The sequence below is a fragment of the Mytilus trossulus genome, chromosome 2 (genome assembly GCF_036588685.1).
Source record: "Mytilus trossulus isolate FHL-02 chromosome 2, PNRI_Mtr1.1.1.hap1, whole genome shotgun sequence".
Lineage (NCBI taxonomy): Eukaryota > Metazoa > Mollusca > Bivalvia > Mytilida > Mytilidae > Mytilus > Mytilus trossulus.
This window is the reverse complement of record NC_086374.1, coordinates 21348107-21373241: the sequence shown is the minus strand read 5'-3', so window position 1 is coordinate 21373241 and position 25135 is coordinate 21348107. Positions and strand designations below refer to the sequence as shown.

The following is a 25135-nucleotide window of genomic DNA, read 5'->3' as shown; positions in this document are numbered from 1 at the left end:
TTTGAAACTGATTTCTAGTTGAGGCCTTCTATTCAAAACTTTTGAAAGACAGCTTTTGGTCTGTATTTCATAACATGAAGTTCAAGTCTCATATTAATCATCATAGTATGCAGCTGAAAAGTGTGCAAGTTTAATTACAAGAAGGACATTCCATTAAAACTGCAAACATATTTATATCTTTCAGCGGTCAAAGAAACATTATATGCTTTTTCATGTACTGAACAGAAATATCAACTTACATTTAGTAAAATAATCAAAAAATTTCATCAGGAAGGGTAGCAATTTTTACACCACTGTGGAGTTGCACATGCTATATTTCACTAATACATCATTTTTATTTAAATAATTCATTCAAAATATTCAAACTAAAAGTTCAAATTTGAAAGTGTGTCAAAATAATGATAAAGTTCATTGTTATGGCAATCGTACATAACATTTTCACCTGTTTAGTAAAGTTACCTTACCTGTGAAAATTGGAGGGAATGATACAAAAATCCACCAAAACTATCTAGATAAACCATCCAATCAAGTGCAGTACTTTATTTAACTGAAATCAAATAAAAACAATGATAACAAATATTTTGTAGATTTTCAGTGATTATCTGCTTTTTTATCAGGTGTAATAATTTAGTGATGCTACTAATGTTTACAGAAAGGACCATTTCAAAATGTATAATGCTTAACAATGTTAAGATAGTTCATATGCTGTTATGTAACAAGTGGTTATAGCTATTGCCAGTATTACTGCTTCAGCTCAAGGCTTAGTAGCACTTGAGATGGGTATCCATTATCTAAGTGTTCTGATATTGTTTTAGGCTGATGTTTCTCTTAATTATGCCAGAAAAATAAATAAGCTATAAATAATACCATTTCAACATTACACAAAGAATTGGAAAATATTTAAATCTTAAATCAATTTTACTTGTCAAAGCCAAAATAAGTTTCATCTTTAAAACAAAAACAAAATTGTTGGATCATTTACCAAGATAAATTTAACAAGTGTTGGTTCTATTATGTTCAGATATTTTATGACAGTATTCAGCAGAAATGCACTATATATCAAAAGGTTGGTGTCAAAATTTATAAACTTTTAGGAAAAAATAACTTAGCTTTAATTGTAACAAACTTATAATTCATTGGCTGATTACAAAATTTTCATAAAGGGGCCCAACTGACTGCTCGTGTCATGCTTCAGATATAACTGTGTTATGTATTTTATTTATATATAATTTAATTTTGGATGTAAAGCGTCTTCTGATTGGCTGACGTTATTTTGTTATGAGCTCATAGACATAATTTAGTCATGTGACCGTGACGTCATCAACGTTTTTTCATGGTTTTCTACGGTTTAAAATGGAATTAAGAATTAAATTATAAGAAATGACAGTAATATTTTTTCTGTCAATATACACATTAAATATCTGCTTTGAAAGGCTGCATCAAATTTTGCAAACTTGATAGAAAATCTGGACCTTTGGTTCTATGTTTTTTACAATCCAAGATGGCGGAAGACACCTATACCACCTTAAATCCAACTCTGTCTTTATTGAAAATATTGATGAACTATTGATACTATTGATAGATATATCTATGTTGGGATGAACTAATTTCCAGTGTATAATTTTTAGTAAGAAGTTTGATACAATTATTGAAAAGATTAAATGATATTCCTTGAGAGGAATATATGGTTCCCATTTTCCTAAATCCTGAAAATTTAGATACATTAGTACATCTGCTACACAAGCTGAAATGGTAACATCTGTTTTTATCCAATTTAAAACAAAAATATATTTGGTCCTGTTTCATACCTTATCAAAATTGATTATTTCTTCTTTTGGTAACAAGTTCTTCATCAGTAAGCTGATCAGTGTTACTTTTAGTTAATTCCCATATTGACTGGTATATTTTTATGCAAATCAGTATTTTTACTTTACATTTCATTCACTCAATTTGTTAATATCTACATAATATGGCCATGGCTTAAAATCAAACTAAATCTATACCAGTTATACATTCTACATGTTCTATAAAAATTAAGAAATGAAACTTTTTAAAATTCTGCATGAGCATTAAGAATAACATACATTATTCTACATAAAAGCACTGATTACAACCTTTAAACATGTTTTTATTATCTATTTTCATCAAATGTTACCTTCTTAGTTTCTATTTATATAGTTAAATTGACACATATCAATCATATTTTTTTATTCTTATCTACCATATAGCGGGTTATTTTCGCGTGTGTAAAATTTCGCGATTTTCATTGAATAAGGTATACGAAAAATTTTGGCGGTTATTACTTTGGCGGATTCAACATTTTTAACATTACCTTTGCATGTACACTTTTAAATTGGTGGATTTTATTTTGGCGATTTTGTTCTATCCGCGAAAATAAGGGAAAATTTACACCCCGCGAAAATAACCCGCTATACGGTATGTCATTTTCATAAAACTTATTCCTAAATGACTATTTTAGCAAGGTCAACTTTCATGAAATGAAATTTATTTTTTGTTACCAGAATTATAAAATCATATTTTAAAAATATTTCATTTGATTTTTTTCAGTTCAACTTTTTTATTATCCCAGCATGTTTTTATGTTCTGAGATGTCCCCTTGTAAATAGTAGCTATCATCTTCCCAGTGGTAGTAAATGACCCATATATCTATTGACTACCTTGTTGAAACAGACACCTGTTTTTTATGAATGGAATGAAAACTCCACATCACTCAACCATTTAATATCTTAATTGACAAAACTATAAAGAATTTAAAATTAAGTAACGGAAATATGGATTGATCATACAGAGATATGGCAAAATATTCCTGGAAATAGTACAAGAATTGATGAATAATAGTAGCAGGAATTCAGTCTGGAGAGCTGCCACTTTGTTTACTGTAGAAAATGATTAACAATGTAAACATGTTATCAAGGTAGATAATCAGTAAATTATCAATGGTCACTTCTCTGATCTCGGTGGACTGTAAACAAGAAAGGAAAATAAATAAAGAACTTATAATTAGAAACTTAACCATGTGAGATTTAATAATAAGAGGGTGATACCTAAACTAAACAGAAATTAAAGACGTTATTCAAACATGAGTTGAAACATTTGAAAAAAAATCAGAGCCAGTAAAAAAGCCACTGGAAATGTTGGTTGGAAGGTAATAAATAGGAGTGCATAACCCTAGTCATTAAATTCTTGTAGTATATAGTTACATGGGATTCAGATTTTTTTTATTTACATTCTTCAAACTACCACATTAAAATCTATTCTTTTTCTTATTACCAGAAGTTTATAAACTAACAGAAAATACAATGTAGTAAATGTCTTAATTTTCTCATTTTCTTTATATATATTTACTCTTTAATGATGTTATCCAATATTATTATAACAATATAAGTAAATAATGAATAAAATAATCATTTCATAATTTATTGAAATATATTTCTCGCAAGTTTCAAACCTTTTTCATTAAAATTAATAAAATTTGAAAAGAATATTTTACCTAAAACAATAATCTCTCTCGATTCAATTACCTTTGTAAAAAAGCTGTGAATATTGCCAAAGTCAAGGTATAAATGTAACATTAAATGACCTTTCTGACGGGTCAGACATCATGTTTGGCCTCAGGTATAAATATTTACCAGATCAAGCATCATACTGTTACAGTATTGTGTAAGAGGAAAGTGTCGTCTTAAACCTGCTGAAAAATATAAACTACATATAAATTTTATTATTTAGACAGAAATATGAAAAGAAGATTTACAGTAAACTTAAATACGACAGACGTCACATCCAACAGCACTAAAATTGATGATTTCTTTTTTAAGACAGATGAATTCAAGATTTGAATACCAAGGATAATCAAATGCTGAACAAATTGTCAACCTCCTATGGTAGATGGGGTGTGAACATAAATGCTATCGACTGTGGTTCCTAAAATAGCAGAAAAGCAATTAACCTATATAATTAATGAAATATACAATCTTTTTTAAGAGGGTTGAACCGACCCTCATTGTCAATTTTTAGATTTCAAAGCAGCATTTTTGGGGAAATCACAAAATAAATTCTTATTTCCTTTTTTTTTATGTTTCGCATCTATCCCCTTCTCAGATGGCTAGGACACACCTTAAGATAAGACCATCACAATAAATGCTCTGAAATGTACACCATATGAAGGTGATAGAAACAGAGGAAAACCAAAAGAAACATGGAGTAGGACAGTTGATAGTGAATTCAAAATCATGGGAAGACATGGGGCGAAAGTGAGAAGATTGCAAAGTACAGACAACAGTGGAGAGACATGGTATCAGCCTTATATGACAGCCAGCATGAAGAGGATTAGTTAGTTAGTTATAAATAAAATATGCAACTTTTTTAAGAGGGTTGAATCAACCCTCATTGTCAATTTCTAGATTTCAAAATTTTTGGAAATCACAGGGCGATTGTGATTTTATTCCCCAAAAATAATCTGATCATCAATTTGATAAAAAATTGATTGTGGTCAGGCAGATTTACCCTTTTCCTTACGGTGTTAAATTAAGAAGAAAAATAAAGTTGATTGACAAATGATTGATAGCAAAGAAAAAATTGTAATAAAAAAAAATTATATTTTTTTGTGTTATGGTCTGTTTTTTTTATACTGTATGCAATAGGTCAACTACATTTGGTGAATGAAATGATTGTAAGGTATACATGTCTAGCTGACAGGTGTCATCTGACATTGACCTCATTTCCATAGTTCAGTGGTCAAAGTTAAGTTTTTGAGAATGAGTTTTGGTCTTTATTCTATACTTTATGCAATAGGTCAACTATATTTGGTGAATGGTAATATTTTATGATATATATATGTCAGTTGTGCAGGTTTTATTTGATCTTGACCTCATGTTCACTGTTCATTGCTCAGTGTTAAGTTTTTGTGTTTTGGTCTGTTTTTCTTCAACTTTAAAAGTAATAGATTAACTATATTTATTGTATGGAAGAATTGTTAGCTGTACATGCCTACCTGGCATTGTTCATCTGACCTTGACTTCATTTTCTTGGTTCAAAGGTCATTTTTAGTTTTTCTTGGTTTATATTTAGTTAATGTGACAGTTGTAATGCAGCTTTATGTTTAGGACTATCAACATAATATCAATGATTAGTAAAGAAGGCAAGACATTTCCACTCTTGTTAATAGTGGGATGAGTTTAATAAAGGAATTAAAATCCAGACATTCCCAAAATTCCAAAAAAAGAATTACTGTATCCCAAATTTGAAAAAAAGAATTCCAATATCCGGAAAGCTCAATCCTGAAATCCCGAGCATAAAAACACCTGATGCCAACGTCCTGAAAAAGGTCTTGCCCCCCCCCCCCCCCCCCTTTCCACCAGACTGACCAGTGGAGGCGAGAGTGGAGGGTCCAGAAATGTTTATAAATGGGGGGGGGCAAAAAAGGGGGGCTGGATTTATTTTAGTATATTTAACTAAGTCAAAACATTTATAAGCAAGAACGTTAATCAATCATCATTCTTAAAAATGTGTGTGTTTTCTGTTAAGTGTGAATTAAGTGCACCATAGATTTCAAATGCCATGTTCCCTAGTCCACAATCCTTCATGAATCTCAAAAAGCTATAGTTCATGCAAATTTCGATTTGGCGCCATTTTCTAACAAAATAAAAATTATGACCCTTTTCACAGATCTTCTGTCAATGAGGTAACAAACAGAAAATTAAAAAATTAGAGGCTCAAGTTGTTGAAAAACGTGTGAATCCTAACTATTGACTTATTGGTAGGTATTATATTCGTTTAGTGAGCTGATTTTCCGTAGGTGTTTTCCAATTAGGAAAGAAAATCATCTTTCTTTTTAAAAAAGTGTTGAAAGTTCAAGATTTATACCATTTTGATTTTCTACTTTCACTTTCCACTTTCAGTTTGTTATAGCACCTTTTGCACTCGAATATTTAACTATAATTTCTAATCTAAATCATACTATATTCAAATTAAAAAAAATACCCTCTTAATATTTTCAATACATATATACAGTACCAATAACTAATCATAGGTGCTTGAGGACAAGATCCTGTAATAAGCCCTCGATCCATTGTCCCTGACCCCGTCCCTTATTAAAATCTCAGATTGTTTAATTTATCACTCATTTGCACCATATATATACTAATATACCCTATTTTTACTTTAAATATGCATGTTTACTATCAATGTGAATCTCGCCTATAGAGCGCTCTTTGAACTTATTTAGTTCAATATACCACTGCAAAAGTTTGTCATCATAGGCTGATCCAGGGGGGGAAATTTGGTTGATTATATAGGGAATCATTGAAGCATGACTGGAGAAGCTCCCCCCCCCCTTTTTTAGGTCAGTCAGGGGGCCCCCCTTAGAAGTTCTGGATGCATCACTGGTCATTGTAACTCCTCTGAAACCATGCAACAGAACTTCATGAAACTTTGTAGATATAAATAAGAAAATACTATGCAGATGTGCATATCCACAGGAAATTATGATTCAATTTTTAGCTCACCTGGTCCAAAGGGCCAAGTGAGCTTTTGTCATCACTTGGCGTCTGTCATCCATCGTCTGTTAACTTTTACAAAAATCTTCTCCTCTGCAACTACTAGGCCAAACTTAATCAAACTTGGCCACAATTTAATCAAACTTGGCCACAATCATCACTGAAGTATCTCCACCGTGTATCATCAGTACACCGGATATAGGTACTAACCAAGCGGACATGATCTATTTTAACCTTACATGATAACGAAAATCTTTGTTTTGCTTTATCAATATTCAACATTTGAAATTCCTGCTCCCAAATAATTTTCGCATGGATTTTTTCTATTCATAAAACAACTTTGATATTCTAATAAGTACAATTAACTTGTACATGGGCAAATAGTTGTGAATGTCAACACCAACTCAATAAATTGATTTATGTGGTCAGCTAAACACTGTACACAACGCTTCTTAAGGGATAAAATATCGAAAAATAACATATGTATGAAAGATTTCAATGCCAATTATTGAAACAGCTATATTTATTACATACACATTGACCTCTTATCAGAAAAAGATTTGTAATGAATATAGAATTATATCGGATGAGACGAGGGCCGCTTTCTTTGACAAGTATTTGCACATGCTTTTACAATGTTTTAGTAATCCCTCTTGTTTTGGGAAAATAATTAGACAGCTCTAATCATCAACCTGCAACCAAATCATTTCTTAAAACAGCAATTATATTTAGATTGGAGTGCACATAGATATTATGTGAACAAAACAAAGATTTTCGTTACCGTGTAAGATCAAAATCGCTCAAGCCCTTAAGGAGTTATAACAATTTTTTGTAAATTTTTGTTATCTTTTACAAAAATCTTCTCCTCTGAAACTGCTCAGACAGATTTAATCAAACTTGTCCTCAATCATCATTAGGGTATCTAGTTTAAAAAATGTGTCAGATGACACCATCTGCGAATCAAGATGGCTGCCATGGCTAAAAATAGAACATAGGGTAAAATGCAGTTTTGGACTCGTATCTCTTAAATCGAAGCAGTTAGAGCAAATCTGACTACATATAATTGTCAAATAGGTGAAGATCTATCTGTCCTGTAATTTTCAGACCATTCAGGCATTCTGTTGTAGGGTTGCTGCCTTTGAATTTGTAATTTTAAAATTTGTTTGCAGCTTTTGGTTATTATCTTGAATTTTATTATCGATAGAGATAAACTGTGAACAGCAAATTGAGCAAAGTAAGATCTTAAAATAAGTCAACATGAACAAAATGGTCAATTGACTCCTTAAGGAGTTATTTTTAACAATTTCATACATTAAATGATTTTGTAAATTTTTGCACAATATTTCCCCTGTAACTACTGGGCCAGTTTTATTATAGATAGAGATATTTGTTTCAGTAAAGTAAGATCAACAAACACATTACCATCACCAAAACACAATTTTGTCCAAAAAAACTATGTGTCCTTAGTTTATATGCACCAAGGTGAGCGAGTCAAGTTCTTAAGAGCCTCTAGTTTTTAAAAGAATTTTAATAGAAAATTCAGTCATTAAAAGAGATAAATGCATTATTTTTTTTAATTTTCAGTTTAAATCAATGAATCAAGTTTGTTTTCCAAATTTTACCAAAATCTGTGACATAGCCTGCTTACTGTTCATTGATATTAAAAATCCATAGTAGATCGGAACCAAATGAATCTGAATTACTGAGCAGTACTTTTTTTTCTTCAGAAAATGGAATCTGAGCAACCATTCTCAAATTTAAAGATATCATCCTCTGACTTTCTGGATACTCTGCAGGGTCGCAGTGAATGTCCAAAATGTAATAAATCACGGAAATACTATTGTTACACATGCTATGTACCTGTTGACCAACTGCAAGGAAAACTTCCTTATGTACAGGTATTTATGTCCTGATCTCCAAATTTTTTATAAAACAATTCTGAGAAATCCTCAATTGCATTACAGATAGGACCAAATACTGTAAATTCAGAAATAATTGCGATGTTTTTATTATTGTGAAAAATGGGACAAGGTTATAACAAATGTATAATCACAATAATTGAACTTGCAAATTTGATTTTTATGCTCCACCTACGATAGTAGAGGGGCATCATGTTTTCTGGTCTGTGCGTCTGTTTGTCCATCCATCCGTCCGTCTGTTCGTCTGTCTGTCCCGCTTCAGGTTAAAGTTTTTGGTCAAGGTAGTTTTTGATGAAGTTGAAGTCCAATCGACTTCAAACTTGGTACACATGTTCCCTATGATATGATCTTTCTAATTTTAATGCCAAATTAGAAATTTTACTCAAATTTCTCAGTCCAATGAACATAGAAAATGATAGTGCGAGTGGGGCATTCGTGTACTGAGGACACATTCTTGTTTTTATATGAATTGAATAGGATTTTTCTCAATATTGCAAAAGTTAAAATCACATAAGTCTAAAATGAAAAAAAATCACAACAATAAATGGCTTAATGCATGCAATAATTTTTGAATTTACTATAGTTGTATTTCAACCAATTATATCAGCCAGCTAATTAAGATAACCGTCACTTTGACAATACCCATATCACAATTCACTGCTTTAAAACAAGTAAGAATGAGTCTGAACATATTCTGGAATTCCTGATTTTAAATGATTTTTTTTATGCTTACCTAAGACTTGTTGAAGAAGAAGGATTTTATAAATTATAATCACAACTGATGTAGACTTATTTAAGTTTCACTGATGAAGACAGAATGGACTCTCCTTCAAGTGCCATTTCATGAATGTCTTACGATAGCTGTCCCTTTTTATCAGGTTCGGTTTTTATAAAATTGAAGCTTTTTAAAACATCTAGATTGGGCTACATATGCTAAATTGAGCTATATATAACAAATTATCTCCCTTTGTCATCTTTCATTGAATACTCAGAAGTGCAGTCTAAAATTTTACAGTTATAAGGTTGCATATATCTTTTTGCAACTGTTATTATTAGTTTTGAAGGGATTATTTTAATTACAGATAGGTCTGATTTTGTTTTTATTGGTCTTCTATATGACATGTATGATAAGTAAGAAACTAAAAGTACATTTGAAAATTGCAAAGGGAGTCTAAAACTTGTTGAAGAAGAAGGATTTTATGAATTATTATTACAACTGATATTGACTTACTTAAGTTTCATCGATGAAGATTCAAGTGCCCTTTCATGAATGTCTTTTAATAGCTGTCTCCTTTTATCAGGTTCAGTTTTTATACATTTCAAGCTTTTTAAAACATTTAGATTTTGGGCTAAATAACAATGCATAAGCTAAATTGAGCTATATAATAACAAATCATCTCCCTTTTTTATTGGTCTTCTATATGATAAGAAAACCAGATGCTCCGCAGGGCGTAGCTTTATACGACTGCAGAGGTTGAACCCTGAACGGTTGGGGCAAGTATGGACACAACATTCAAGCTGGATTCAGCTCTAAATTTGGATTGTGATTAAATAGTTGACACAGCATAGGTTTCTGACACAGAATGAATGTGTTCTAATGAAATTAAAATTTTTGTTTTCTCTTAGAGCAATTCACTATGCTGTTGAATATTATTCCTCTCAAAAAAAATGTTTGAAGAAATTTTCTTTTTATTTATGAAATTTCAAATGAGAAAATTGAACCCAATTTTTTTAATCACATCCCCCTTTCCCTTATTCCAAAACTAATCTCAATTAAAATTTCTAATGGAGTTTGCAACAATTACTACTCATTTAAATACATCATAAAATATTAAGATGTAAAAAAACTGCTTGTTATCACTGAATGGTAGAGATTATTTTAATTTATCAGTTGGTAGTAAAAAGTGAATATACATTGTATATTGTATATATAACAAAGATTTAAGTTGATTCTGGACAAAGAAAGATAACTCCAAATAAAAAACTTTCTTACAATTAGATATTTCTTGCTTACTATTCTGGACAAAGAAAGATAACTCTAATTAAAAACAAAATTGCTATTTCACAATATTTTGCAATAAGATATTTCTTGCCATTGCGCAATACTGTGCAATTGAAAAGACTTGCTATTGCACAAAACTTAATATAATAATTTTAGATCCTGATTTGGACCAACTTGAAAACTGGGCCCAGAATCAAAAATCTAAGTACATGTTTGGATTCAGCATATCAAAGAACCCTAAGATTTCAATTTTTGTTAAAATCAAACTAAGTTTAATTTTGGACCCTTTGGACTTTAATGTAGACCAATTTGAAAACAAGACCATAAATGAGGAATCTACATACACAGTTAGATTTGGCATATCAAAGAACCCCATTTATTCAATTTTTGATGAAATCAAACAAAGTTTAATTTTGGACCCCGATTTGGACCAACTTGAAAACTGGGCCGATAATCAAGAATCTAAGTACATTTTTAGATTCAGCATATCAAAGAACCCAACCGATTAATTTTTTGTCAAAATCAAACGAAGTTTAATTTTGGACCCTTTGGACCTTAATGTAGACCAATTTGAAAACGGGACCAAAAGTTAAAAATCTACATACACAGTTAGTTTCGGCATATCAAAGAACCCCAATTATTCAATTTTGATGAAATCAAACAAAGTTCAATTTTGGACCCTTTGGGCCCCTTATTCCTAAACTGTTGGGACCAAAACTCCCAAAATCATTACCAACCTTCCTTTTATGGTCATAAACCTTGTGTTTAAATTTCATAGATTTCTATTTACTTATACTAAAGTTATGGTGCGAAAACCAAGAAAAATGCTTATTTGGGTCCCTTTTTGGCCCCTAATTCCTAAACTGTTGGGACCTAAACTCCCAAAATCAATACCAACCTTCCTTTTGTGGTCATAAACATTGTGTTTAAATTTCATTATTTTCTATTTACTTAAACTAAAGTTATTGTGCGAAAACCAAGAATAATGCTTATTTGGGCCCTTTTTTGGCCCCTAATTCCTACACTATTGAAACCAAAACTCCCAAAATCAATCCCAACCTTTCTTTTGTGGTCATAAACCTTGTGTCAAAATTTCATAGATTTCTGTCAACTTAAGCTAAAGTTATAGTGCGAAAACCAAGAAAATGCTTATTTGGGCCCTTTTTGGTCCCTAATTCCTAAAATGTTCGGACCAAAACTCCCAAAATCAATACCAACCTTCCTTTTGTGGTCATAAACCTTGTGATAAAATTTTATAGATTTATATTCACTTTTACTAAAGTTAGAGTGCGAAAACTAAAAGTATTCGGACGACAACGACGACGCCAACGTGATAGCAATATACGACGAAATTTTTTTCAAAATTTGCGGTCGTATAAAAACTAAAACTACATTTGAAAATTGCAAAGGGAGTTAATTTTATATGACCTTATATATAATATAGCCCTATTGAGCTTTTATAACAGATAGGCTCAAACTGCAGATACCGATACATAGAGCCTGTTTATTAAAGTTGTAAAGAAAAGTTGCCTATTTAGTCATTTTAGTATTAAAGGATATTTATATTCTCTGATATTTTATTTTTCAAAAGTTCAGGTATAAACTCACTTGACATTTCACATTATGTATCTCTTTAGGAAATTTCACTTGCTAAAATCTTCTTTATAACCAATTGACAGTTTTACATAAAGTTATTTTTCTTTTTCATTTTAGCTACCAATTAAAATTGACATAATTAAACATCCAAGTGAAGTAGATGGTAAAAGCACAGCTGCCCATGCTAAATTATTGGCGCCAGATGATGTGACTGTGTTTACCTATCCTTGTATACCAGATTACCCTAGAGATGGATCAGTAAGTTTTTACTCTTTTAGATTTACATATAAATAACATTTCTAAATCTTGAATTATTTTATGCAATTTTGCCTTTCCGGTTAACATGGTTAATGTTTATACTTGTACGGTATGAACTCCTGTAGTTTTGCAATATTCATCAAATATATGTTATCACTTTATCATAATGTTCATACCTGTCAACTGTCACTATTTGCGGGGGATTTCCCCCATGGAGGCTCCCACATTTAAATTTTTAAAGAGCAATTATGTCCACAATTTTAACAAAACAATTAATTTTACAATGAATTGAGGCATATAAAAGTATGAAGAGGCCAAAAAACAACATTACACTGAATTTGAAGGCCCCCTTGAAGTTTTTTTTAGGAGAAAAGTCGTCATCTTTCACACAAAACCCCCATGGGCATTTTGAAAACTTGGCAGGTATGAATGTTTATCTGAACTTCTTTGCTGAATCTATCAGCAATTTAGTTATTTGCTATTTCATGCACATGCCGTGTGGCAAATGGAGCATTAAGGAGGCTCAAGGGTAAAAAATATTGTTGTTTTTTCTGTACAAATTTCTTTAATACTTTATTAGTTGTTACTTTATCATATGGTACAAAAATCGTTAAAATAATCGATTCGTTTTGGTCCCAGATGATTTTTGAAATGTATATCATTTAAAAAGCTCTCTCTTCAGCAAAAATGCAGTTTTTGGCATTATAATTGGAATATCTTTTGTAACTCATCAGTGACCTATATTTTTATGCCCCACCTACAATAGTAGAGGGGCATAATGTTTTCTGGTCTGTGGCTCTGTTCGTCCCTTCGTTCGTTCATCCATTTGTCTGTGTGTCCGTTCAGGTTAAAGTTTTTGATGAAGCTGAAGTCCAATCAACTTGAAACTTAGTACATGAGTTGCTTATGATATGATCTTTCTTATTTCTAAGCCAAATTAGACTTTTGACCCCAATTTCACAGTCCACAGAACAAAGAAAATGAAAGTGGGAGTTTCAGGTTTAAGTTTTTGGTCAATGTAGTTTTTGATGAAGCTGAAGTCCAATCAACTTGAAACTAAGTACACTTGTTGATTATGATGTGATCTTTCTGATTTTAAAGCCAAATTAGACTTTTGACCCCAATTTCACAGTCCACTAAACATAGAAAATGACATAATATCAGTGATAAGTATAGAAGGCGAGACATTTCAATGTGTGCACTCTTGTAATTTGAAAAATTAGACATTATTTTTTTGGTAGCTTTTGTTTTACAATATGTTGACAGCTGGTTCTTTTCTGTTAAGTGTATTTTTTTCATTTCATTTTAAAATGGTCATACTGTACATTGTACTTTGACAATCTCTTTTAATTCTTGTATCATTTATGCAATATTTGTTTTGTTGAATAGGTTAATATTATCCTTGTAATGATGATTTTATATAAGTTCCTATGATAAAATATTTATTTCTTTTGTAGGTTGTTTTGGTATTTCCTGGTGATAACTCACTAACATTAAGGGAGTTAGCCAATCAGAAGGATATAAAACGAAATGAAGACAAGGGCAGTTTATTATGCAAAGATTCTCACATAGAATCTCAAGATCATAACTGTGATGAATCTAAACCTTTGTCTCATACTGCTAAGGAGGAAAACGATAGTTCTGATAATCCTAGGAAAATATCTGACAATATTTTAGGGGAAGTAACTCCAGCCATGTCGACAGAAACACTATCTGGAGAATTACCAAAATCTGAAAGCTGTATTGTGAAAAGAAAATTTGAGAATGATTGTGAAGCTGTTACATCAATTGAAAAAGGAGTGTTTAAGAGAGCTGTGTTTATAGATAGTACATGGAATCAGACCAATAGAATATCCACTGATGAAAGACTGAAGGGTAAGAAGCTACAATCACATATTAGATATTTTTCTTACTACTTGCACAATATTTACGACATATTACACTTTTTTTCATTGTTTCTTATTAATCAACAATAACACAACTACTATGTCACAGTGTTCCAGCTAGGATTAGAAAATAGAGGGGCTCGTTTTTAAAAAGGGCACTGTAGCGCATTCTCCCTGAAAAAAATCAAATACTTAATATTACCACTGTCATAGCTAAGAAGTGGGCCACCATTTGGAATTCTTGAATTCAACTTATTAAATATATACAACAGAAAAGAGCATGTAGAGAATTATGATGAGGTATTTGCAATAGACTGGTGATATTTGGAATTTATTATACATAAAAATCTGAATACATGTATCTGAAATGTAAGCACACTATTGTGTATCTTATATTTTTTCCTCATGCTTTATTAAAAACAAAGCAATTACATTGTTCAGTATTAAAAGTTATGGTCTGGTAGTTTTCTAAGTACAAAGAATAAGAATATTTTTTTGTGCCAACTAGTATTGTTTTTTTCATGATATGCAAACCACTGATTATGTTACAGGTAATTAGAGGGAGAGATCTGTTTGTGCCAAAAATGTGTCCTTTTGCGCCACAACTTTTTTCTTCAATGCTACATTTGCACCACCTGTTTTAAAATTACATGGTATCATTTGCGCCAAAAAATAAAACATATGATTGCCCCAATTAGAAGAAATATGACTTCCCTTCTCCTTTATTCAGACTTGGAACCACCAGTTTGCACGGAAAATGTTGCTGCATGAGTACTTCCCAATTTAATGTATTTTTTATCTTGTAACTTAATTTTATTGTCAAAAAAAAAAGATAAAATGCATAAAACTGTTCGTAACAACTCCTACATGTGGAATGCTTCTGCTCCATTACTGGTATGCCATGGTGGGATCAAAGCGCTGTGTCATCAATATATGTGGCTAAAACATTATCAGCAAAAGCTTCTATTTTCTTCTCTTTTGGCATATATCCTGTATTAAATATTCAGCATAGCAATAGGTTTCCTTCTCTCTCTGTACATGGACTGTCAAATGCATTTCAAGTCACTTCTCTCAAGATGCTCATCTTCATAGTGAAATATCTTCAAACATATCATACTTTTTAAGCCAAAAATAAGAATAAATATTAAACATTTAAATATTTATGATAGATATGTGTACTGGTAAATTGGCGCAAATGAGCCCCCAATATTAGGGCAATTGATACATTTGGAGAACAAAATTTTGGCGCAAATGATACCCACAAAAAACAGTAAAAAGGACTGCTGCCTAATTAGATGAAGCATGCTTACTGTGTACTAATTCTTAAAATGTAGAATAATCTTTTTTTAAATTTGTTTTGCAGGACTACCATATATAATGCTTAAAGACAAAGAATCCAAGTTTTGGAGACATCAAAAAGAAAATCCTCCGTCATATTTATCCACAATTGAATCCATTTATTATTTAGTGTGTGACTATCATGAAATGTTTATATCAGTCAGCTATGATGGGGATTATGACAATTTGATGTTTTTCTTTTCATATATGTACAATAAAATACATGGGTTATATAAAGGAAGAACATTGAGAGCAGACACAGATAGAGAGAAAAACAAGAAATAAAATTAATATTGTACTGTGTGGAAAACAGATTGTTGTTTTTATTATACCACAAATTCATAAGGATACCTTGTATATTTGCAATAGCTGCCAAGGTAATTGTCCATGTTTAGACACAATGATTTTTTTCACAATAATTACAGTTATAGTTGACCACTACTTTATTGTATAGGTTTTGCTCATTGTTGCAGTTGTACAATGGCCTATAAGCATAATTGTAATTTTTTTGTGTCATTTTGTCTATTGTGGAGAATTGTGTTATTGGCAATCATCCCACCTCTTCTTAATTTTGTATATGATTGTCTCATGTGAAAGCCTTGTGGGGGACATATAAATACTGTGGGTCTGTACATCAGTCTGGTCTTGTTAGCATGCTCATGTATACAAGTCTTGCCATTTTTTTTTTAAAACTATTATTATAGGTTTATATCACCATTGTCTTCCATAAGTTCAAAGATCAGTTGCCGATTATTTGAGTCATCCCCTTGAAAATATTCATTCTATAGAAAATTGCCTTATTAGCTAAGTCATGTAAGAATTTTATGAAACTTGTATCATAGGTTTATACCAGCAATATCTTTGACAACGTGCAAAATCAGATCCATTAATTTTTAAAATGTTTGCCCCTTGGAAATATTTATTACATGGAAAATTGTGATGTTAGCACTCTCATGTGTATAATTTTTGCTTGATTTTTATGAAATTTTTATTATAGATTTATATAATCACTGTCTCAGACAAATTTGAAAATTGGTGCAGATCAATTATTTTTAAAAGACTTAGTATGTTTCTTGGAAATATTAATTGTATGGACAATTGCATTGTTATGGATCTTATGTACACAGTTTTTGCCAGATTATTATGAATCCTATTTCATAGGTCTATATCAGCATTGTCTTTGACAATTTCGAAAATTAATGCCGATTAAATATTTTTAGCTAGTTATGGTTATGCCCCTTGGAAAAATTTATCATAACAGAAACTGCATTGTAGCCTTCATTTCTCTAAGATATATATAAATTGTTTTAAAGAACAAAAAAAAGGTGTTTGTTTAATTATTGCACTTTGATTTAAAAATATGTGCAACACAGGGGACATTGGATCTCTGTTCTATTATATCAGAGTTTTCTTTGCACAAAGAAATGCTATTAAAATTGCTAGGAGCCTTTACAAAATTTCTTCACAATTCATGACTAGGATTTAGAGCCTGACAAATTATATGATGTATGAAGACAGTATGCTGACCTCTAACCTAGGTATATATTTGTAGTTTTTAGGGTAAATAAAAACATCCATGCAATCATAGACATATAATACAATTGTAGTATATGTCTCTGATGCAATCAAAACGCTTATGTGGCTGACTTGATAGTTTATCAATTTTTCAAACGTTGTCATTACTTTTGAGAGTAAACATTCTATTCATCCTATCCATGAGTATTTCAAGAAAGTAAACTCAAGTATTCAAGTAAATAATGATGTACATAACTATGCTTGTCATTAAAAGAGTGACGAAAGATACCAAAAGGGACAGTCAAACTAATAAATCGAAAATAAACTAACAATGCCATGGCTAAAAATGAAAAAGACAAACAATAGTACACATGACACAACCTAGAAAACTAAAGAATAAGCAACATTATCCCCACCAAAAACTAGGGGTGATCTCGGGTCTTCCGGAAGGGTTAGCATATCCTGCTCCACATTTGGCACCCTAGACGGTATATATATAACTTTTGATAAAATATTAGGTCGGCACTTTGTCATAAGGTCTATAAAAAAGAAGATGTGGTATGATTGCCAATGAGACAACTCTCCACAACAGACCAAATGACACAGACATTGACAACTAAAGGTCAGGGTACGGCTGACAGCAATGAATAAATTCCATACCGCATATAGTCAGTTATAAAAGGCCACGAAATGACAATGTAAAATAATTCAAACTAGAAAAACTAAAGCCACATTTATATACAAAATAATAACGAAAAACAAATATGTAATATTTAAACAAACCAACAACCACTGGAGTACAGGCTCCGGTGACTTGGGACAGACACACATATACAGAATGTGGCGGGTTAAAACATGTTACCTGGGTCCCAAACTCCCAATCCTCCCCTAACCTGGGACATTGGTGTAACAGTACAACATGAGAAAGAACTATAAAAATCAGTTGAAAAAAACCTGAGTCATCATGACTCATCAGATAAATCCTAATAAAAATGCAATATATATTTTTTGACAAAATAAACATAACATAGATTTAAACAAGATATGTACAGATCAATATTTTAGTCATCTTCGTATTTTAGTTGAATATCCTTTTTTATTGGTTATTATTGACTTTGGTCTAGCTTCGTAACTGTGAGTATTTCTAGGTCGGCACTTTGTGTCTTAATTAGGGCGTCGCCCTACAGTGATAAGTCTGTCTGTCCGTCCGTCCGTCAGTCCGTCTGTCCGTCCGTCCGGAACACTTTAGTGACCGCTCTATATCTTGAGAACCGTTATGATTTCAAAGTTTATACTTGACATCCATTTTAACCAACACCAGAGGGTGTGTCATGATGTATGTACAACTTCCTAGGTCAAAGGTCAAGGTCAAAAACTTTAGTTTCAGTTGACAACCCTGTGTCCTTTAGTGAAGACCGTGTCCGCTCTATATCTTGAGAACCCTTATGATTTCAAAGTTTATACTTGACATCCATTTTAACCAACACCAGAGGGTGTGTCATGATGTACGTACAACTTCCTAGGTCAAAGGTCAAGGTCAAAAACTTTGGTTTCAGTTGACAACCCTGTGTCCTGTGGGGAAGATCGTGCCCGCTCCATATCTAGATAACCGTTATGATTTCAAAGTTTATACTTGACATCCATTTTAACCACCACCAGAGGGCGTGTCATGATGTATGTACAACTTCCTAGGTCAAAGTTCAACGTAAAAAAAACTTTGGTTTCAGTCAGTGAAAAGCCCGTGTCCTGTTGTGAAGATTGTGTCCGCTCTATATCTTGAGAACCGTTATGATTTTCAATATTATACTTGACATCCATTTTAACCAACACCAGAGGGTGTGTAATGATGTATGTACCACTTCCTAGGTCAAAGGTCTGTCTGTCTGTCTGTTGGTCTGTCCATCGCTAACAAATTTGATCCACACTATATTTTGAGAGGACAGCTGTTATTATTTCATACTTTATACCTGACAAACATTTTCAACTTAACATATATATTAACCAACACCAGAGAATTTGTCATAATGTATGCATCCTATGTCAAAGGTCAGTCCGTCGGTCTGTCCATCCGTTCGTTGTTCTTAACAAATTGTGTCCGCTCTACCTCTCGAGAACCGTAAATATTTCATACTTTATACTTGGTGGGTCATAATATATTGAAGGCATAATTCTAAAAATATGTGACAAATATCAATTGGGCAGCACCTTTAAACATTTTGTTCAAATATCAATCCATATATCCAGAAGTCACCTTAGAGTAGTCAACAATGAGTTCACATCATGCAGTCATATCACTATTATACTATGAAAGTAAGTTGAGAATATTTATCAGTTTTAACTTAAAATCTAAGATTAAAATCACACGTGAGACTATGTAATAACTTCAAATAATGCTTCATATCAGATTATCCATATACAACTTATTTACCCCACGTTATTGACAGCGGGGCCCACAGAGATGGCTCCCATCTCAATGATATCTAGTTCTTTTTGATGAATGATTTTGTGCGTTTTGTGTTTATCTATTGAATCAAGCTTTTTTCCAGCTGATTTTTAAATGTTTATTGCTGTTGTGCTGTTAATACACCACTATCAGGTTTGGCCGGAGAAAAGACCGCAGCAAACTTATTTAACATCGTCCTATCTTTTATTGTGAGTAATAGGGTTTCTTCATGTAGTACGTGCATACACTGCACAGTCCTCGTGCCTGTCAGCGGACAGTTTTCACTTGACCTCGACCACTGGATCAATGAACAAGTTTAGTTTTCGTGGTCAATTCTATATCTCAAATACTGTCAATACTATAAGCAATACTTCTTCCATCTTGGGTATATGAAATGATTGTAAAGTGCAAATGGCCAACTGCCAGGTGTCATCTCACCTTGACCTCATCAAGTTCCAGTTCAGTAGAGGTTACAATTCAGTGTATGTGTTTTCGGGTCTGTTTTTCCAAAATCGTATGCAATATTATAGGTCAGCTAGCCTACATTTGGTCAGAGACATATACTATTATATGTCTCTGATTTGGTGTATGGAAATATTTAACGATTTAAACGTCAGTCTGATTCGTTTTTCAAGTTAAACTATCACCAATACGTCAATAATCATGATTTGGTTTATGCAATGATTGCGATGATGGCTTACCTGTCTGTCTGGCAGGTATCATCTGGTCACGGCCATTGGTCAAGGTTAAGTTTCCTGGTAAATTGTGTTCCATTAATATTATATTTGATCCATGGAATGAATGAAAAGTGTACACGTCTGTCTGGGCAGGGTCCATTTCACTTTTACCCCATATTCAGAATGGTTCATATTTAAGAAATAATTGATTCAAGCTATACTTTATTGTAGTTTTAACATGGGTAGGCATTATATTCGTGTTATTTTAACCCTCACTATCGCTCAAGCAAAAATAATCACGAATATTATGCCTACCCAGATTTCGAGTCTCAGTGAAGGGCTATCACAAATATATAATTAATGGTAGTTAAGCAGTTGAGACATTTCAGCGTGTGCACTACCATGTTTCAAAAGGTGGAAGACGTGGATGCTTCATATCTTGTATGCGACGACAAGATTTTTTTAATGACTTTGACTATTAAACCAAGAGGGTCTTGCATGGTCGGCATGTACCTTTAGTTACGAAGTTTCCGCATGGCATATATCCATTGTCCTTAGCTGCTAACATTTTCATGGTTCAGCGACTGCTTTGATAACTGAAATTCAAATGAGTTTTTTTATCATGCGAATTTCACATTTCTCATATTTTATTTGATCACCTGTTTGGTTTTAGGGATTTCTTGCAACGTCTACATTGTCGCCAGATAGGCCGGTTCATTTGACCTCAACCTCATTTCATGGATCACTGATCAAGGTTTAGGTTGACTGCAGATTAGGTCCGTTTCTCAAATGCTATAAGCAGTAGCTATAGGTCTAACAAATATTGTGTATGGAATAATCAAGGTCAGATGAAACCTGCCAGACTGACATGCACCCATTACAATAATTGAATCATTGTGGGTATACATGTCAGTCTGGCAGGTTTCATCTGACCTTGACATAATTTACATTGGTAAACGTTAAGGTTTTATGTTTTTGGTCTTACGTTGTTTTTTGTCATATATATATATATAGTGTATGAAATTATATTTTATATATATGTTGTAAAGTGGCACTTGTCTTGTTCGGACAGGTTATCATCTGACATTGTCCTCATTTTTATGGTTCAATATGGGCAATGCGGAGTTTTTATGTTTCGGTCTGTTTTTTTAAGTATTTATAGTAATAGGTCAGCTATACCATGGAAGTATTATATAATACTTCCATGGCTATACTTAGTGAATGGAATAAGTTGCTGTATTGATTTAGTGAAAACATGTGTCTTTAAAAATATCAACAAAAAAATAAATGGTAACAAAAGCAAGCGATCGAGACATTTTACAGCGTGTGCACTCAAGTTGTTTCAATTTTCTGGCGGGTTGAGTTTCAATATTTTGCGATTTGATTAGGTAGCTACTACTTGATTTTTATGAGGGTGGAGGGGGGGGGGGACTTTTTAATATATAAAAAAACTGGACAGGAGTTTTTTTTGTAAAAAAGGCAGGATGACAATGTGCGCAAATAATGTAAAAAAACTGGGACTATGTAGTATATTTATTAATAGTCCCAGAAAAAATCAAGATAAACTTAATATAATAAAAAACCAGATGCTCCACAGGGCGCATCTTTATTAGACCTGCAGAGGTTAAACCCTGAACGGTTGGGGCTAGTATGGACACAACATTCAAACGGGATACAGCTCTGAATTTGGATTGTGGTTAAATAGTTTGCACAGCAATGGTTTCTGACACAGAATGAATTTGGTCTAATGAACTTAAAATGTTGTTTTTTTAGCTTTTGAGCAATTCAGTATGCTGTTGAATATTAATCCTTAGATACTAGTATTTGAAGAATTTTTTGGTTCATTTCTGAAATCTGAAATAAGAAAAACTAAACCCCACCAATTTTTTTCACCTCCCCCTTTTCCTTTTTCCAAAAATGATCTCCATTCAAATTTCTTATGGAGTTTTCAACAATATAACTACTTTCCCGTCTTCTCTGGCTTCGTAAAGTATATTAGTTGGTATATTTTGATAAATGGCTTCCAATTTCATATGCCTTTTTGATTTCAGCAAAAAAGTTAAACTTTCGTGTAAGTGTTTCAAAGTAGTCTGCAAAATCTGGATATTGTTGGTGAAAATGGTATTCAAACTGACAATTAAATTTCCATTCAGTATCAGTAAAGAAGTGTTTGTAGTTACTATTTAAAGTGTAGATTTGACTTTCATTAAATTCCAAAATTTCAATTGCATTGATGTGCTTATTGCATGATGAAAAAACAGCTATGTCATCATAAAGTTTCTTGGTGTATAAACCATCTGAGTAATTTTTTTCTGCAATGATCAACTTCAAAATATCTTTATATATATCTTTACATATTGCAACACTTGCTGTTTTTGATATGACACATGAAATAAAAATTTCTAAGGTGATGTACACTTTATCGCCTATAGTAGCTTCTGTATTCCTCTTTTTTTGTCAAAATCTCTCTGAATGTTGTCGGTCCTTGATGGAGTGTCATCTGGCTTTCTATTTTCTTTAAGGAATTTAAGAAAATCCACTAATGGAAGGAAAATCTCATTTATTTCCTTTATAAAGACTAAATCTTTAAAATGTGGAATGGTCTTCAAAAACATCTACAATGAATTTATATAATTCAATAGATAATTGTAACTGCACAGTGACAGATATTTCAAAAATGAATAAATATAACATTGCATTTTTATCCAATGTTATTGCAGTTTATTGAGTTGTTTTGCACATGATACGATAAGTTCCATTATTATGAATTATGAATATGATGCGTTTAAATAAGGGCCCTCATGGGTTTTTGATTATGTGATTACTTGGCCGTTTTTTAATGATTATTTGATTATTAAGCCAAATATTTCATGATTATTTGATTACCTAGGACTGTATTTTTAGTTTATGATTATTTGATTACTAAAGATAAGCAGATATTTAATGATTATGTGATTATATTGGCAAAAAAAATGGTGATTATGTGATTACTAGGACCCCCCCCCCCCCCCCCCCCCCCCCCCCCAATGAGGGGCCTCTTAAATCGGTTGTTTGAGCTGTAACTAAAAACATCAGAAAAAGAACAATATTTTCTTGGATTCAAAAAAATATATTTTATTAATGCTTTGTGAAAGCTATTTAGTTTTGTATTTCACATTTCGGGGAGTTTGTAATTGTATTTAAATGCAGTCAGCATGTTCTAAAATGTAATTCTGATATTAAAAAAAATCATATGACTACATACCTTTGCTTATTCATTTTCTTTTCCTCTGTCTGTCCATACTTCAATTTTCAATTCATTAAAGCAAGATGTCCTAAAGAAATGGAATATTTTATAAGACCATATTATGTGCATAGCTGCATCAATATATTGAGACCCATTTTGATTTATTTTTTTCTCAAAATAAATGTGAAAATTACAAAGAAAATTCATTTCTAATTAAAATAAACCTTTAAAATTAAAACAAATAATACTTTAATTTTTAATTAGAAAAAAAAATTAATAAAAATAATATATATACCTTTATATTTATATTCCAATAACTATAACTGCACACGATTAGGCAAAAAACACTGACTAGATTGTAAAAATCTTATGAAGAATTAATTCATACATAGATAATATTACATGTAGTTAATATATATCAAGTAAAGACAGAAAATGCCAACATGTTGACTTTCTTATCAGATAATCTATGTGTAACATCTGTGGTCAGTTTATTGGGAAGAGTGATATATGAATTACAAGGACTTCAAACTGTGAAGCTAATCAGTTGTGAAATTTGAGATTCCCTCAAATCTGAGGGCATTCTTGGGCTGTACTATAAAGTATATTCATTTAAATACATCATACAATATAAAATGTCATACAGTCATGATTTAAATTAATTTAACTACTTTTCTGGACAAAGAAAGATAACTGCAATGCATCATTTATATTGGCAAATTTCCAATGAAGTTCATTAACCTAAAGTTTTTGGCAAATTTCCAATGGAATTTATTAATAATTAAGTTATTGGCAAGTTTCCAATATACATAATTTAAGAGGAGTTTAGGTGAGATATTAAAATGAGTTTCAATTACCAACCTTACACTGCTTTTAAATTATGTTTTGTAACTAATTAATTGTCCGTTAACCTGGAAACTCTTTTCCCCCCTTTTTTGCACCTTATTCCTTAATGGTTTGAGCCATAACTCCCAAAGACAATTCTTACCATCCTTTGTGGTATTCCAATATCCAAAATCTAAATACATGGTTAGTTTTATCATATCAAAGAACCCAAGAATTATTTTTTTGATGAAATCAAATTAAGTTCAATTTTGGACCCTTTAGACCTCAATGTGAACCAAATTTGATAACCGGTCCTTAATATTAAAAATCTAAATGTATGGTTTGATTGAGCATATTGAAGAACCCCATGTAGTTGAGTTTTTGTTGAAATCAAACAAAATAAAGAGTTTAATTTTGGACCCCAATTTGGACCAACTTGAAAACTGGGCCCATAATAAAAAAACTAAGTACATGTTTAGATTCAGCATATAATTATATAATTTATATAATTCCAAGGCCGTCAGTCGGCATTGCGGCACCAGAAGCGACGAAGCAGCGCATCTATTTTGGGTGGGAAAATATCCACTTTTTGATATGGGACGAGCTCGGACGTCCCACAGCCCCAGCTTGTCTGGCAAAACAGAGGTTGGACGTCAGAGTAATCTCAGACTAACAAGTAAAAAGTTATTCTCCAATAATATAATGATACGAAAATGCATTTGCAATTATATTAATAAGAATATTAAAAAAGTTTATTAAATTTCGTGTTTTTTTTGTTTTTTTCTGTGTAGATCACAAAATCAAAATAAGTTTTTATTTAAGTGCGGCTAGTTGGTAGACCTGAAAATTGTATATAGAACTAGATTTTTCCTTTTTTTCAATAAGTGGGGCGAGTTGACAGGGGAAAATGAACTGGATTTAACCCTTTTCACAAG

General features: G+C 31.9%; 2 protein-coding genes across 7 annotated transcripts in view; one reads left to right on the top strand and one right to left on the bottom strand.

Moving 5' to 3' along the window:
• The window catches only part of LOC134706722 (microtubule-associated protein 2-like), a 102937-nt gene extending 97242 nt beyond the window's left edge, over positions 1-5695 (bottom strand). Inside the window, exons 1-3 of one of the 5 annotated variants that reach the window (XM_063565911.1) lie at positions 5561-5695; positions 3651-3709; positions 465-547 (exon numbers count right to left, since the gene is read on the bottom strand). The gene's annotated coding sequence lies outside the window, so the exon portion shown is untranslated. Of the gene's footprint in view, positions 1-464; positions 860-3650; positions 3710-5560 lie in introns of those variants that run through there. The other 4 variants (XM_063565914.1, XM_063565917.1, XM_063565913.1 and 1 more) reach the window with 4 other exon arrangements.
• On the top strand, positions 4328-16969 carry LOC134706725 (tRNA-uridine aminocarboxypropyltransferase 1-like). 2 transcript variants are annotated; one of them, XM_063565921.1, is made up of 5 exons: positions 4328-4350; positions 8243-8413; positions 12150-12290; positions 13748-14165; positions 15540-16969. In XM_063565921.1, exons 2-5 carry the CDS (start codon positions 8246-8248, stop codon positions 15797-15799), a joined length of 987 nt encoding a protein of 328 aa, XP_063421991.1. In that variant the 5' UTR covers positions 4328-4350; positions 8243-8245; the 3' UTR covers positions 15800-16969. The 2 variants fall into 2 exon arrangements, with proteins under 2 accessions (XP_063421991.1, XP_063421990.1); XM_063565920.1 differs by lacking the exon at positions 4328-4350 and adding an exon at positions 5684-5776 and having other exon boundaries at positions 15540-16963.
• Positions 16970-25135: the final 8166 nt, after the last annotated feature.